Source organism: Bufo bufo, chromosome 9 (genome assembly GCF_905171765.1).
Source record: "Bufo bufo chromosome 9, aBufBuf1.1, whole genome shotgun sequence".
Classification (NCBI taxonomy): domain Eukaryota; kingdom Metazoa; phylum Chordata; class Amphibia; order Anura; family Bufonidae; genus Bufo; species Bufo bufo.
This window is the reverse complement of record NC_053397.1, coordinates 12286139-12302579: the sequence shown is the minus strand read 5'-3', so window position 1 is coordinate 12302579 and position 16441 is coordinate 12286139. Positions and strand designations below refer to the sequence as shown.

The 16441-nt window shown below is 48.1% G+C and overlaps 1 protein-coding gene across 1 annotated transcript; it reads right to left on the bottom strand.

Moving 5' to 3' along the window:
• Nucleotides 1–11311: 11311 nt before the first annotated feature.
• LOC120979041 (RNA exonuclease 1 homolog) lies at nucleotides 11312–15026 on the bottom strand. The gene has a single exon (XM_040407559.1). It carries the CDS (start codon nucleotides 14963–14965, stop codon nucleotides 11540–11542), a length of 3426 nt encoding a protein of 1141 aa, XP_040263493.1. The 5' UTR covers nucleotides 14966–15026; the 3' UTR covers nucleotides 11312–11539.
• Between the last annotated feature and the right edge of the window lie 1415 nt (nucleotides 15027–16441).

Below are 16441 nucleotides of genomic sequence, written 5' to 3'. Positions count from 1 at the left end.
TGCTGGGTGAGAGAAATATCTTGGCAAAAGACAACTTTTTCCATTTTTTTATACAAAGTTGGCATTTGACCAAGATATTTATCTCACCCAGCATGGGTATATGTAAAATGACACCCCAAAACACATTCCCCAACTTCTCCTGAGTACGGCGATACCAGATGTGTGACACTTTTTTGCAGCCTAGATGCGCAAAGGGGCCCAAATTCCTTTTAGGAGGGCATTTTTAGACATTTGGATACCAGACTTCTTCTCACGCTTTGGGGCCCCTAGAATGCCAGGGCAGTATAAATACCCCACATGTGACCCCATTTTGGAAAGAAGACACCCCAAGGTATTCAATGAGGGGCATGGCGAGTTCATAGAAATTTTTTTTTTTTGGCACAAGTTAGCGGAAATTGATATTTTTTATTTTTTTCTCACAAAGTCTCCCGTTCCGCTAACTTGGGACAAAAATTTCAATCTTTCATGGACTCAATATGCCCCTCACGGAATACCTGGGGGTGTCTTCTTTCCGAAATGGGGTCACATGTGGGGTATTTATACTGCCCTGGCATTCTAGGGGCCCTAAAGCGTGAGAAGAAGTCTGGAATATAAATGTCTAAAAAATTTTACGCATTTGGATTCCGTGAGGGGTATGGTGAGTTCATGTGAGATTTTATTTTTTGTCACAAGTTAGTGGAATATGTGACTTTGTAAGAAAAAAAATAAAATTCCGCTAACTTGGGCCAAAAAAAAGACTGAATGCAGCCTTACAGAGGGGGGGGGGGGGGGAATCAATGACAGGGGGGGTGATCAATGACAGGGGGGGTGATCAATGACAGGGGGGTGATCAGGGAGTCTATATGGGGTGATCACCCAACTGTCATTGATCACCCCCCTGTAAGGCTGCATTCAGACGTCCGTATGATTTTTACGGATCCGATCAGTCTATCAGTGGATCCGTAAAAATCATGCGGACATCTGAATGGAGCTTTACAGGGGGGTGATCAATGACAGAGGGGTAATCAATGACAGGGGGGTGATCAGGGAGTCTATATGGGGTGATCACCACAGTCATTGATCACTCCCCTGTAAGGCTGCATTCAGACGTCCGTATGATTTTTACGGATCCGATCAGTCTATCAGTGGATCCGTAAAAATCATGCGGACATCTGAATGGAGCTTTACAGGGGGGTGATCAATGACAGGGGGGTAATCAATGACAGGGGGGTGATCAGGGAGTCTATATGGGGTGATCAGGGGTGATCAAGGGCTAATAAGGGGTTAATAAGTGACGGGTGGGGGGGGTGTAGTGTAGTGGTGCTTGGTGCAACATATTACTGAGCTGCCTGTGTCCTCTGGTGGTCGATCCAAACAAAGGGGACCACCAGAGGACCAGGTAGCAGGTATATTAGACGCTGTTATCAAAACAGCGTCTAATATACCTGTTAGGGGTTAAAAAAATCACATCTCCAGCCTGCCAGCGAACGATCGCCGCTGGCAGGCTGGAGATCCACTCGCTTACCTTCCGATCCTGTGAACGCGCGCGCCTGTGTGCGCGCGTTCACAGGAAATCTCGCGTCTCGCGAGAGGACGCACCGGCGCGTCCACCCAGAACAACAGGACCGCCGCAAAGACGCAATCCTGCGTACGGCGGTCCTGAGGTGGTTAAAGGGATTACAGGAAATACCGCTCGTTTGCACATTACAGAAACGGCAGGATGTCAGTCAGTAGTAAGATTGTGTCAGGACTGATTGATAGTACGGGGTCCCTGAAGAAGGTCCACATCAGGGATCTTGGAGGTCGTCAGATCCTTTTACTCACATCTCATGGCGAAGAGGGATGTTGTTCGTGATAGGGTGTCATCTTTCCTGGATGAAACTGTTCCTGAACCAGGAGTAGATCCCTCTCTTGATGTTTTGACTGAAATGATCCAGAAAGGGGAAGTCAGTCTGGTGATTGAGGGGCTTGCTCCCAAAAAATCGCCAGGTCCAGATGGCTTAACATCTGAGTTTTAGAAGACCTTTAAGGACACCTTGGTTCCGCTCTTGTCTCTCCTCCAGGCGCTCTACCAAAGTCAATGAGTAGGTCGGTCCTGATAATTCTGTCAAAAGGTATAGATCCGTTCCACATTGAGAATTGGCGTCCCATTGTGCTCCTCTGTGTGGACAGAAAGAGTCAGGCAAAGGTGCTATTTAATCGGTTGGTGAAGTTTGCACCCCAGCTTCTTTCTGGGGCCCAGCACTGCTCTGTTCCACGCTGCAGTACTTTTAGTGCTGGGCTCAGTGTCTGAAAGGCCGTGGACCAGGGTGGGTCACTGGAAGGGGTACATACTGTCCTTGGATCAGGCAAAAGCATTTGATTGTGTTAACCAAAAGTACCTCTGGTCTAAAGACCTTGTACGCAGGGGTAGAGAGTTTCCCGCTTGGTGGGTGTCGGGATGGACCAGATGGCTCCGGATGCCACTCTGAGGGTGGTAGCGTATGCTGATGAAGGGACAAGAACTTCGCTGACACCTTCTTTTTAAAGGGATTCTGTCATGACAATTTGGGCCTATAACCTAAACATATGGCCAGGTCCGTACAAATAACATGAATCCGAAACTGTACTTATTAAATCTGCCTGTGGCTCTATTAGCACATAAAACAGGTTTTTATAACCGTTCAATCGCCTACCTAAGGTGCCCAAGGGGACGTCAGTTAATACAGGGTGCCCGGCCGTCTGGTGCCCAGCGCCTCCTTCCCAGTCATAATCGCCGCCTTCCTCACCTCAGCGCCGCCTCCACCAGATCCGGCCGGCCCTCTGCTAGATCCGGCGCCTGCGCACTACGCTCAGCCTGATGCGCCGCGGACTCCTGGCATCAGCTTCGTTAAGCAAAGTGCGCATGCGCCCGGCCCTGAAGGAAACGCAGCAGCAGTAGTTAGAACAACCATCAATTCCAGACTTGACTACGCAAACTCCCTCTATCTAGGACTTCCCAAATACCAAATTTCACATTTACAAGTTGTCCAGAACACAGCCGCCAGACTGATAACTGGAAAAAAAAACTGCGAATCTATCACCCCGTCCCTGAGGACCCTCCATTGGCTACCCGTGAAGGATCGGATCACATTCAAGACCCTCTGCCTCACACACAAATGCACACAAGGGAAAGCACCCCAATACCTGTGACAAAATAAAGCACTACACCCCAGGTCGCCTCCTCAGGTCAGCTAACCAGAATCTCCTCCTTATCCCCAAGACACGCTACAAATCAAAAGGCGAACAAAGGTTCGCAGTCCTAGGACCCCGGCTATGGAACATTCTACCCGCGGAGATCCGCTTAGAAGAAAACCATCTGGCCTTCAGGAAGAAGCTCAAGACCTACCTCTTCTGAAGGCACAGGCGGTTAATGGCTGCAAAAAAGCTCCTCGAGGCGATTTAGTTCGCAATTGTTGCACTATACAAGTTATTTATTCATTCATTACAATGTACTGTAGACCCCCAGTAACAATGTACTGTAGACCCCCAGTAACAATGTACTGTAGACCCCCACTGCACCCAGTAACAATGTACTGTAGACCCCCAGTAACAATGTACTGTAGACCCCCACTGCACCCAGTAACAATGTACTGTAGACCCCCACTGCACCCAGTAACAATGTACTGTAGACCCCCAGTAACAATGTACTGTAGACCCCCACTGCACCCAGTAACAATGTACTGTAGACCCCCAGTAACAATGTACTGTAGACCCCCACTGCACCCAGTAACAATGTACTGTAGACCCCCACTGCACCCAGTAACAATGTACTGTAGACCCCCAGTAACAATGTACTGTAGACCCCCACTGCACCCAGTAACAATGTACTGTAGACCCCCAGTAACAATGTACTGTAGACCCCCACTGCACCCAGTAACAATGTACTGTAGACCCCCAGTAACAATGTACTGTAGACCCCCAGTAACAATGTACTGTAGACCCCCACTGCACCCAGTAACAATGTACTGTAGACCCCCAGTAACAATGTACTGTAGACCCCCAGTAACAATGTACTGTAGACCCCCACTGCAGTTTATTCCCAAGAGCTTCATTGTTATAATATGATAAACACCTAACTCCGGATGTCTACAAGAAATATGTAAGAAACCGAGCCCAGCTGGCGGCACCGGCACACGGCGGCATGGACATCAACGATGAAGTAACCAAACTGTACCATTAACTTCATACCGGTGCAGGACAAGCTTGGATCCCGTACCAGGAGGTGTTTGTATGAATTGAAGGGAGAAGAAAGGAGAAAGAACCCTCCTGACGAAACCAGGCCAACCGGGAACCCACCCGCCCGCAAAGCTTCAAGGTCAGAGGAGGTCTTAAGGGTTTCACAAGATCTTTACGTGGCACTAGGCCGGAGACACAGGGACTGAGGAGTGGCGAAAGGTTTAAGGACCTGTGCACCGTGCATAGCCGGTTAACCCATGGGTTCAAGTGTCTGCAGTGTGTGAATCCAATAGGCTTCACGTCTTTTTAACATTTTAATCCCGTCACCCCCTCTGCGAGGTTGCGGCACATATTCGATGATCTGAAAGCGCAATTGTGCGATATTGTGATTGTAGCGATCAAAGTGGTAGGGAATCGGTAAAAGCAGGTTCTTTTTCCGTATAGTCTACTTGTGTTTCGCTGCAATCACAATATCGCACAATTGCGCTTTCAGATCATCGAATATGTGCCGCAACCTCACAGAGGGGGTGACGGGATTAAAATGTTAAAAAGACGTGAAGCCTATTGGATTCACACACTGCAGACACTTGAACCCATGGGTTTAAACCGGGAATATGATCTGAATAGCTTCCTGTAATTTCCAAGCTCCATTGTTATGTATATTTTATATCTTATGCAATTATTTGTTTTTTCTTTATCTTTTTCAGAAAACGTGATGAACCCCCAACCGCATCATCTGACCTTGAAATTATCAAAATTTTTGGAGAATTCCACATATGTTATAGTGATGTTGTTTTGATTGATGCTGCTGCAGTTGGGCTGTTCCTTCACGTGTTTCTGTTCTTTTTGTTTAATGTATCACCATGGTTACTTGATGTCACTTCCGCCTTGGCGGTCTATTTAAATCGTGTATGTTATACTGTGTGTATGCCATATCTGTTTGAGAAAGGCTCGTATTCTGAGCCGAAACACGCGTCACAGAACTGTATCATATATGTGATGATTAAAGGATTAAATTCGCGGACGACTTAGTGAGTGCCGGTCTTTTCTTCTAATACATGTGGGATTGTTATCTCGGACGCGTGCACCACGCCTCCTGAACAGAGTGCCGGCTGATCATTACCTGATTACCTATGTCGTACTTTTAGTCAGGCCGCCTCTCGGCATGCACTGCCGTGCTGGCGCCGGAACTCCGCCCCCATTATAGTCAATGGGGCCGGAGCGGCAGTCCGGGGGCACGCATGCACTAGCGGCAGGACGGATTAGAGAGGCTGTTCACCCGCCGGAAGTCCTTGCCGCTAGTGTGAAACTAGCCTTAGTTGGCCATAAGTTGACATTTACTGAAAATCACTTGTCTTGAGGTAGATATGCCAATTTATTGCCATAGAAGGGATAGCTGTAATCCATACAGAGGATGGTGCTGCCTCCCATTATAACAGGTCTGGGTAGGATCTTTACTAAATTTAAACTAATGTTTGACCCATACTATCTCCACTATTTATAGGGTATATACTATATATATGGTATATACTATTTATAGGGTATATATAATATATATATATGGTATATACTATTTATAGGGTATATATAATATATATATGGTATATACTATTTATAGGGTATATATAATATATATATGGTATATACTATTTATAGGGTATATATAATATATATATGGTATATACTATTTATAGAGTATATACTATACCCTATACATTACATGGCCTGTACACATATATGTCTTGCACTCCTTGAATTACATACAATTTCCATTAATATTGTGCACATTGTCCATGGAGGAATGTGGATCCACATACAGCTTTGCGCTAAACTGTAGATGGTGAATAGGCACTGTAGTCCACACCACTCCCCAAATGCTAGTAGACTGCATAGATTGCACTACCACTCATCTCCACTAGGCTTTCCCTAATCTTTCTGTCACACTGGGTCCTTACCTGAGCTCTTCATCTTACGATCCTTTTAGCTTTAACTTAACTTCCTGCCTCCTACCTTGTTACTCTTATGTGTCAGGGCACCAGTAGGAGGCAAGTGTCAGCCGGCCACTGCCCCGAGGCAAGTGTCAGCCGGCCACTGCCCCGAGGCAAGTGTCAGCCGGCCACTGCCCCGAGGCAAGTGTCAGCCGGCCACTGCCCGGAGGATGAACCCAACGATCGAACCCAGGCCATCAGAGAACCCACCTATAGGCTCGGACTCCGCCAGGTGGGTTCCGAGCTGCTAAGGGACCTCTACTCCGAGAGGTGTTAGCAAGGCTATTCGAGACCTGGAAGGAAAGGCCGGACACCCCCCGATCCTAGTCTCATCCTTAGGCCCTAAAAGTTCTTGTAGAATCTCTTCAACCCTAGAGCAGGGAACATCTCTGCGTCTATCCCCTGAAAGGGACAGGAAGAACACTGGTGGGTGGAGGTGGGGGGACCCTTTTAACCTCTCTGTTTTCTGTCCCAAGAAAGGGGAACAACCTCCTGTTGTGCTGTCATGAGGGATGTGCTGTCATGTATGGAGGGGTGCCTGTATGCATGCACCTGGAGCTCTTCTGGTGCACACAATGTAGTTAAAATATGGTGTGAACTGAGCCTTATTGTACATAAGCTACATAACGTGGACACAGGCTTGCAGTGAACGCATCCTCCTCCTGTTCAGAGTACAGTCACCGCGGCTGCACTCCGCCTTCCTCCTCCATCCCAGCAATTTCTTCACCTCCTTGCATTGTCCAAACACTGAGTAATCCCAGATGATAAGACTCCTCCATGGTCTAACTGGTTACACAACTGCAGCTAATTCTTTTTAAATAACATTTTTGTTATGACCTATTGCAAAATTATGTAATTTTTATTTTAGCCTTTAAAGGGCATCTGTCAGCAGTTTTGTCCCTATGACACTGTCTGACCGGTTACATGTGCACTTGGCAGCTGAAGACATCCGTGTTGGTCCCATGTTCCTATGTGCCCGCATTGCTGAGAAAAATGATGTTTTATTATATGCAAATGAGCCTTTAGGAGCAACAGGGGCGTTACCGTTACACCTAGATGCTCAGCTCTCTCTGCCGTGTCCCCTGCACTTTGATGACATTTACACTTCCTGGTCCTGTCAAAGTACAGAGGGCGCAGCAGTTGCAGAGAGAGCAGAGCCTCTAGGTGTAACGGTAACACCCCTGTTGCTCCTAAAGGCTCATTTGCATATAATAAAACATCTTTTTTCTCAGCAATGCGGGCACATATGAACATGGGACCAACACAGATGCCTTCAGCTGCCAAATGCACATGTAACAGGTCAGCCGGTGTCATAGGGACAAATCTGACAGATGCCCTTTAAGGCCCCTTTCAGACGAGCGAGTTCCACCCACGCATGGGACCCGCAGCGCGAGTATGCAGCAGCTCCCGTCCTGACCTCCCAACACTAATGGGTTGCATTGCATTATATTGATTTATGTAACCCTTAGGCTCCTTTCACACGAGCAAGTTTTCCACGCGGGTGCAATGCGTGATGCGAATGCATTGCGCCCACACTGAATCCGGACCCATTCATTTCAATAGGTCTGTGTTCATGAGTGTTGTTTTTCACGCATCACTTGTGCGTTGCGTGAAAAATCGCAGTATGTTCTGTATTCTGCGTTTTTCACGCAACGCTGGCCCCTAGAAGTGAATGGGGCTGCAAGAAAAGCACATCGCATCCGCAAGCAAGTGCGGATGCGATGCGTTTTTCACTGACGGTTGCTAAGAGATGTTGTTTGTCAGCCTTCAGTTTTTATCACGCGCGTGAAAAACGCATCAATGCGGATTACAAACTGAACCACTGACCTCAATCTCAGACAAAACTGACTGAAATTGCTTGCAAAATGGTGCGAGTTTTCCTGAACGCACCTAATCCGTATCGTTCGTGTGAAAGGGGCCTTACAGTTCTGGAAGGTATTGTATAAAGCTATGCGACTCGTCGGTGCTGGGAGGTCAGGACGGGAGCGGCTGTATACTGACGCGTGGGTGGAACTCGCTCATCTCAAAGGAATCAAAAGGAAATGTGTCCCCAAAAATTCGGCCAGTTAAAGCCAGACAGCAGCACACTTTCTGACTGCAGATTCCTTTCCTCCATCTCCTGAACACGATTATGGGGGCGGCCATTTTGCCTGAGCCGTTTTAATCAGCATTTAGAGAGCATTCAGAAAATTGCTTTACTTCTTTGGAAGAGTCTTCTAGGCGCGCTCTGTGCAGAGGTCATTGTACAAGTAACGAATAGATCAGCCACTGCGAATGGTGGATCCTGTCTTATCTATACACAGAGGTGATATCATTACAGGCAGGATTATAATAATAGATAGGCAAGTCACTGCAATAAAGTGATCTCTACATACCAAGAAGTGGCGCCTATTAGGCTTAGGCTGGGTTCACACCTGCGCTTTAATTCCGGCAGTGTGTTCCACTGTATCCGGCGTACATCCCGACAAAAATAATACTACACGCAGCATTTTTTGTCCAGCCAAAAGCCAGTATATTTGCTGGATAGTGAATGGGGATCTGGCGGTGCTGGATACGGTAAACTGCGGCAGTCTGTCCCTCCTCCGCCAGAACTGACTGCTGGAGTTAAAAACACGGTGAACGCAGCCTCAGTGGCCAGTGCAAAAACGGCAGGATTTTACGGTTTCTGTTTAGATATAGATCAGCGATGAGTGAACTTGGTTCGTCATACTGAAAAGTAGCGGGTACCTCGTACATGCGTATAATGTACGGCCTCCGATGAGGCTCTGCCAAGATGGCAGCGGGTAACGCAAGACTTCATTTGTCTCGTGCATGCGCCGTTACTGTACGTATTGGTGCATGCATTAATGTATTACATTACGAACCTGAACCTGGGTTTATTGATGCCCTTAACAATCATTAATGAACCCAAGTTTTTAATGTTAAACACATTAACGCACGCGCCAATACTCACAGTAACGGCGCATGCACGAGACAAATGAAGTCTCGCGTTACCCACATCAGAGGCCATACATTATATGCATGTGCGGAGGTACATATTCCTTTACAATAGGACTCATATTCAGGAATGAATCACTAAATGAAAAATAAAAAAAAATTATTGAAAAATACGTAAAACATAAAAATGTGATTTAAACAATTGGTAATTTTTCTGGTGACACATTCCCTTCAAACCAGTTAACATAAGGTTTCCCTCACCTGGAACAGCAAAACAATGCACCAAGTTTTAAAACCCAAATATCTTTTTTTTACATTTCACAACCAAAGCACTGGTGAAATAACTCGGCAGTACAGGGTGAGCACTAACACCGTCCTCGACTCCCAAGAGATCGAATGTAACTTTACTGGAAAGTGCTTACTCATCAGAGGCCACAGTAACGTTTGGTGCGGTATCAGGCAGTATCACACCCACTCCATGTGCGCTCCACCCGTTAAGTTTCCATTTGATAACTACTTGAAATGAAGGAGTGTTTTTGTGTCACCCTGTACATTATCAGCAGGTTTGGTTTTGGTTTTTTTCCCCAGGATTAGACAATAAAGCTCCATCGACGTTTCCGTTCTGCGCCGGACCAGGGCGCAGCAAGTCCTCGTTTTGCCCAGTTTACAAAACCACGAAAGGCAATCGAACCGAGAACCTTGCACTCATCTCTCTGCTAATGAAGAACTACTTATTACATGGAAACCACAAATATACATCGCGTTCAGACCCGGCTATGGCCCTTCCTCAGATAGTCGGAAGCAAGATTAAAAGGGCAACACTGATGACCTATCAACATCTGATCGGTGGGGGTCCGAGCACCAGCATTCCCCACCGACCAGCTGTCCGAAGAGGAGGCAGTGTGCCCACGTGCGAGAGCACTCTTCAAGATCGCGCAGCACATAGTCTCGGAGGCGCAGTGCGACCACAAGTGCAGCGAACGAGCATCTGCAACTACACCGCACCACCGCGACAACGTGCAGTGCAATGTCAAAGAGGAAGCAGAAGTGCCGTCTCCTCCCCAAAAAAGACCCCCACCGATGACCCACCCTGAGGACAGGCCATCAACGCCACCAGCTGCACAACCCCTCAAGTGTGAATGAACTGCTATACGGCACGAGACCTCAGTAGCTATGGGAAGATGCGCTGAAACGTCATGTGTACTTATGGATTGCATACAATAAATATTCCTCCGTGAGCAAAGAGAACGCAGAGATTTATGCTCATTTGCAATATGAAATTAGCCCCTAACCCAAGAACCGGCTACTGAGGTGCGCCATGCTCTTACTGTACACGGAAGGCAGTCTGCGCCTTCAGCCACATGAAGTACGACACATTGCACGGACCTCATGCATCACCAGATAAGGGTCCATTCACACGTCCGTGTGTGTTTTGCGGATCGGCAAAACACAGACACCGGCAAAGTGCGTTCCGCATTTTGGGGACCGCACATCGCCAGCACTTAATAGAAAATGCCTAATCGTGTCCGCAATTGCGGACAAGAATAGGACATGTTCTATTTATTTTTTATTTTTTTCGGGAACGGAATTGCGGACCCGGAAGTGCGTATCCGGGCAGCACAGTGTGCGACCCCATAGAAATGAATGGGTCTGCAATTCCGTTCCGCAAAAGGCGGAACAGAATTGCGGACGTGTGAATGGAGCCTAAGACTGACTTCACATCAACTAAGGCAGGGTTCACATCGCTATTTATTTTTCTGTTCTTCTAGTCCGTTAGAAGAACAGAAAAGTAAAAATAAATAAATAAATCCTGTATTTTAAAAGGGTTTTCCAAGACTTTAAACTAATGTCATCAATATCTGATCAGTGGGGGTCCAACGTCTGAGACCTCCGCCGAACAGCTGTTTGAGAAGGCAGCGGCGCTCCTGTCGGGACCACCGTACATTGTATAGTGGTGGTGCGTGGTATTGCGCTCAGCTCCATTAACTTCTATGGGGTTGAGCTGTGCCTAGGCAACGTGACTGATGGACGTGTCATCACTGTGAGCGCCAGCGTCTTCTCAAACAGCTGATCAGCGGGGGTCCCAGCTGCCAGACCCCCACTGATCAGATCCTGAGGATAGGTCATCCTATTAAAGTCTCGGTAAACCCCTTTAAGCATCCGTTCTGCTCAGTTGCTTGTAGAGAAAGTCTTTGCAGACAAATCTTTGCAGCGTTTTTATTTGTCGCTGTGGGATTTTCATTCTCATTGGTGAAAAACAAAAGATCTATGTACACAGAATGTTGTAGAAAGGTTTAAACACTTGGGTCTGCATATGAAACAGGTGAGTTTATACTTTTGAGGCTTTAAATTCAAAAATAGAAATAATACTGGCTGCAGCTTCACTGTTTTGGACGCTTTCACCAGCACCGGATGGTGGAAAACCACCGGCGTGGAGATTACCGTTTTAATTTAGCATCTTCTTTTAGACGCCAAATCATCAGTTCCATACATGAGCAGGCATCCTCACTGGAGTCATGTCCCTCCACACTGTCCTGGATAATACGCTTAAGATATTCACCCATTAACGTACGAAGGGCGCGCTTGTATGGCAACCCAAGGCGGTGAGGGAAGACGACCGCTGTGTCCACTACAGTCTGGTGAATAAGCTTCAGTGCAAAAAGGTCGCTTTCCAAGCTATGGCCAATTAATATGGAGTCACTGCTGAACATGCACAGTAAGACCGCCTGGACATCTCTCATGGTGATGCTGGTGTTCTGCAGATCCTCTTCTGTGACGCCAGAAAACCTCGTATTGTAGTCCACAATCTTATTGTCCGGTTTTACGAAAGTGTCATACACCACCTTCAGCTGAGAGTTTACGACGGTAACACGGGTCAGCTCCAGGCCCCTTGTAGTGTAACACATTTCACAGTCTAAAGCAAAGACTCCATGATTTCCTTCGAGTCTATTCAACTTCTCAAAAGTCTTCACAAAGCCATCCAAGTTCTCCTTACGACCATCTGGAACATGTTGCTGAGCTACTTGACATCCAACCGAGCCAACGGCACCCGAGCAGCAGTTATAAAAGGTCTCTAATCCTCCAGGCCCTCTCTGCCTGCGGAGACGACCCCAATGGAAATTGCACTCTTCTCGGCGCACACATTTTCCACTCGGCGTCACCAGGTACTCGGCGCCACATCGGCAGCATACTTTGCAGGAGGAGTCTGAGTTCTTGATTTCCTCTCCAGAAAAGACGACAGCCCTTCCAGACTTGTCGGGGTGCGCCAGTGGGTAGCCGTGCTCCTTCAGTTGCTCGGGTGTCAGGATATATTTCATCAGATTTTTGTATATTGTTGCCTCCGTCAGTTCTTCGTCCTGACGAATTCTGGCTGAAAAACTGCTATTGGCTGCCAACTTTCCAGCCAGGACAGCCTCGTGGGAAACGGTTTTCTGATTACCTTTTGGATAAGTCGCTTTCTTCTCGGAGCCTTGGCTTCTGAGTTTCTTCAGAGTGTTGACTGCCACATTGAGATAGATGTTACGACTGCTGCTTCGGCTATAGACCATTTTTTCCTCTTCGAGAGCTTTGTTAAAGGCTTCCTCTTGTGACGGACAGGACACCAGGCACTCGTCAATGAACAGGTTCAGGTAACGCTGACGAACGGTGGTTGGCACTTTGGCACCGAATTCAGTAGGCAAGACCGGCCTCTTCAGGGCGGCACTCTGAAGCGAGGGTACATGTGCCCGTCGACGTTCTCTGGTTGCAGAACTGGTCTTTGAAGCCATGCCGGACAGTGTTCGCGATTTTACGGCAAGTGAGGAGCCATTACAAGTCTCAGCAGTGCCCGGCAGTTGGGCCTTTTTTTCACAAACACCAGGAGAACGAGGAGCGGACGTTTTGGATAGCGTTTTCTCGGAATGGATTTTATGAGCAATACTGACCAAGAGAGCGCTTTTCTGTTCACGCAGCAGTTGGGCGGCTTGTTCCTGGGCCCTCTGAATTCTCTCGTAACAAATCTCCTGAGGGGTAAGGAGACTGTACGGACGGGCGGCAGGTTTTCTAGATGAATCCCCATTATTTGCATTAGTAACATGAGAAATTCTTTTCTTCTGGCCTGTAACTGATGGAACCAAACTCAGCTGCGATTTCTCCTCATTCTCACTCGTCTTCTTCCCCATTCTCCCCTTGTCTTCAGTCTTCACGTCATGCGATTCATTGAAAACTCTGAGACACTCTTCCATGGGGTCTGGATCAGAGTCCCAGTCCAGATCTATCTCAGGAGAATCCAGAGAGGAGACGGACGTTGTTCTTGTGGTCACTTTACTCTTCGCTGCAGACTTCTCCCACTTGTTAGACGTTGCGTTCCGTGGTTTACTGGTTTTTCTGTTCTCTTCTTCATCACTTGTATCATCGCCAAACAAATCCGCATGACACAAACTTTTCATATTGGAATCCACTTTGCAAGTCTCTTGGGCGGCTCGCTTGAGTTTCTCCAAAGGCAACGATTTACCATGTTTGGTGCTATGTTTTCCATTCTTAAGATCTCCTTTTTTACCCATTGAGTCTTTCTTGCTGGACTTTTTCTTGGACACGTTTTCATTATCCTTTTTGTTTTTTCTCAATATTGGAGTTTTTGGAAAAACCGTCTTTTCATTTTCAGTTTTTTCAGACGGTTTCTCTTGTTTTTTCTGCTTGTGCACATTGTGAACCTGTTCAGTATTTTTCTTGAGGTGTTTTGAAGACACTTTTTTGGATTCTTTACTTGTGCGCATCACCTGTCCGGAGTCCAATGGTGGCTCTTTTATACGCTCGCTCTTCCCGGATTTTGGCTTTAGATCTTTGTCTAGTTTTTTAAAGGACTTTAAGGAGTTTCCAGCATCGTCAACATCGTACTGTGCAACAAGGTCTCCTCCTTCATTTACATCTGGAGATGGAGAATCCGAGTCAGAAGAACATTTAGCTTCCACCATTATCTTAGACATTCTACTCCTTTTAGAAGAGGCAGTATGGCCTTCACCTGGACTATAGGTCCTGCTTCTTTCAGTAGAAGCTATTTGGCCTTCACCTTGACTATGGGTTCTACTTCTTTTAGAGGCTGTTTGGCCTTCACTTGGACTATATGTACTTCTTTCAGTAGAGGCTGTCTGGTCTTCTCCTTGACTATGGGTCCGGCTTCTTTTAGAGGCCGTCTGGTCTTCTCCTTGACTATGGGTCCGGCTTCTTTTAGAGGCCGTCTGGTCTTCTCCTTGACTATGGGTCCGGCTTCTTTTGGTCTCCTTCTCAGGTTTCTTCTTGCTGAGGAGCCTGGCAGAGTAGTTCACCATGGGGTCATACTCCAGGTCTGTGGAAGGTTTGGAATGATCGATGACGTATTTGTGGGGCCTGCGTCCAGGAGCCGGGGCCACGGCTTTGGGAACATACTCCAGATACTGTCTCTTGCGCCCATCATGTCGTGCAGGCTCTAAGGTGTATTTGCAGGGCTTTGCTGGCGGCTCCAGGGGGGTCGGGCTGTAACATGCGGCTCTGCTGCCCGAACACCCCGGGTCATATTCACACACACTGGGGCCCCCAGGCTGCAGACTCTTGGAGGGGCCCTTCTGCGTCTCCAGCAGCTCCTGGTATTTCCTCTGCTCTCTCTCCACCTGACTCTTCACCTCCTCGATCGCTCGGTTCACTCTCTCCAGCTCCAGGACATGTTTGTTTCTGGCCTCGTCCATGGAAGGTGGAACAACAGAAAGCTCCGGAGGCTCGTACTCCGCATCATTTCGGGCCCTGCCGCTCCCGACTCTTCCGCCATGCTTGAAGAGACAGTGCGGCCGCAGGCAGCTATCGCTGAACGGACACTCTATCGCTCGGAAGTAACCGGTGTTCTTTAACATCATAACATCTAGTCGCGGTACGAGTGCAGCAGCGACTAGAATGGAGTCGCTCCTAGGAGGTATGATGATGTCACCGGAAGAGGGGGGGCTTCGCGATGACAGTGAGAAATGTCAGAGCGGCTGCTTCTAGATTGGAGCAGCTCCTGATAGCCCCTCCCTCCGGACGGCCCACTGGCGGTAGCTCCCCCTCCGAACGTCCCACTGATGATAGCTCCTCCCTCCGGACGGCCCACGGATGATAGCTCCTCCCTCCGGGCGGCCCATTGATGATAGTCCCTCCCTCCGGACGGCCCACTGATGATAGCTCCTCCCTCCGGACGACCCACTGATGATAGCTCCTCCCTCCGGAGGGGTGACAGAGCTGTCAGAGGTCTGTCGGAGCGCGGCCGCCTGCACCCCCCATACTGCGGACGAGTCCTGTGTGAACAGGCGCTGATTGTCACACAGCGGCCGCCCGTCCGTCTGACTGGATTCATTTTACACGTTTCCTTGTTCTCGCCCGCGGCTGTTTCTGTGGCCGCATAATGTGGAGCTCCGTCCAGGACAGCAGTCACTTCACAGCGGAATGTGCTGAAATAACGTGCTGAAGCGTCTTCAGAGCGGAACCGGCTCGGAAACGCATCAAGGGTCCATTGAGTCAGTGGCCCCAACTACATACACAGGACCGTGAAAAACGGAAACGCTGTGCTTTCTTCATGGCCGTTTTGTATCCGTTTTTAACAGCCGTTATCAATGGATGAGTTTCATAGCCTATTTTATTCAACCACTGCAGTAAAAATGTCCCCCAGAGTGGCCCCCAGCAGTAATAATGTCCTCCAGAGTGGCCCCCAGCAGTAATAATGTCCCCCAGAGTGGCCCCCAGCAGTAATAATGTCCCCCAGAGTGGCCCCCAGCAGTAATAATGGCCCCCAGCAGTAAAAATGTCCCCCAGAGTGGCCCCCAGCAGTAATAATGTCCTCCAGAGTGGCCCCCAGCAGTAATAATGTCCCCCCGAGTGGCCCCCAGCAGTAATAATGTCCCCCAAAGTGGCCCCTAGCAGTAATAACATCCCCCAGAGTGGCCCCCAGTAGTAATAATGACCTCTAGTGTGGCCCCTAGCAGTAATAACATCCCCCAGAGTGGCCCCCAGTAGTAATAATGACCCCTAGTGTGGCCCCCAGCAGTAATAATGTCTCCCATGGTGGCCCCAGTAGTAATTGTAATGTACCATCACACTCCCAGTGTGATGACATCATCATGCGCTCCCATATGATGTCATCATGCTGGAAGCTCAGGTTCTTTTGCATCAAGAGAGCAACAGCTGTCTCTGCACGTGCAAGTAGAGGAGGTCATTTTTTTTTTTCAATTTAACCCCTAAAAGGCAATTTTTCACTAATGCACCCATTTTTAACGGCCATTAGATGGGTGCACTCTGTACTATATATTATTCAAATGCCATAGCTTGGCGGCGTGCGTCATATATATAGCAGTTGGGCAAGG

What these genes read in the sequence shown, in the direction of transcription:
- LOC120979041 (XM_040407559.1), bottom strand. Translation starts at nt 14,965, where the DNA reads ATGATGTTAAAGAACACCGGTTACTTCCGAGCGATAGAGTGTCCGTTC.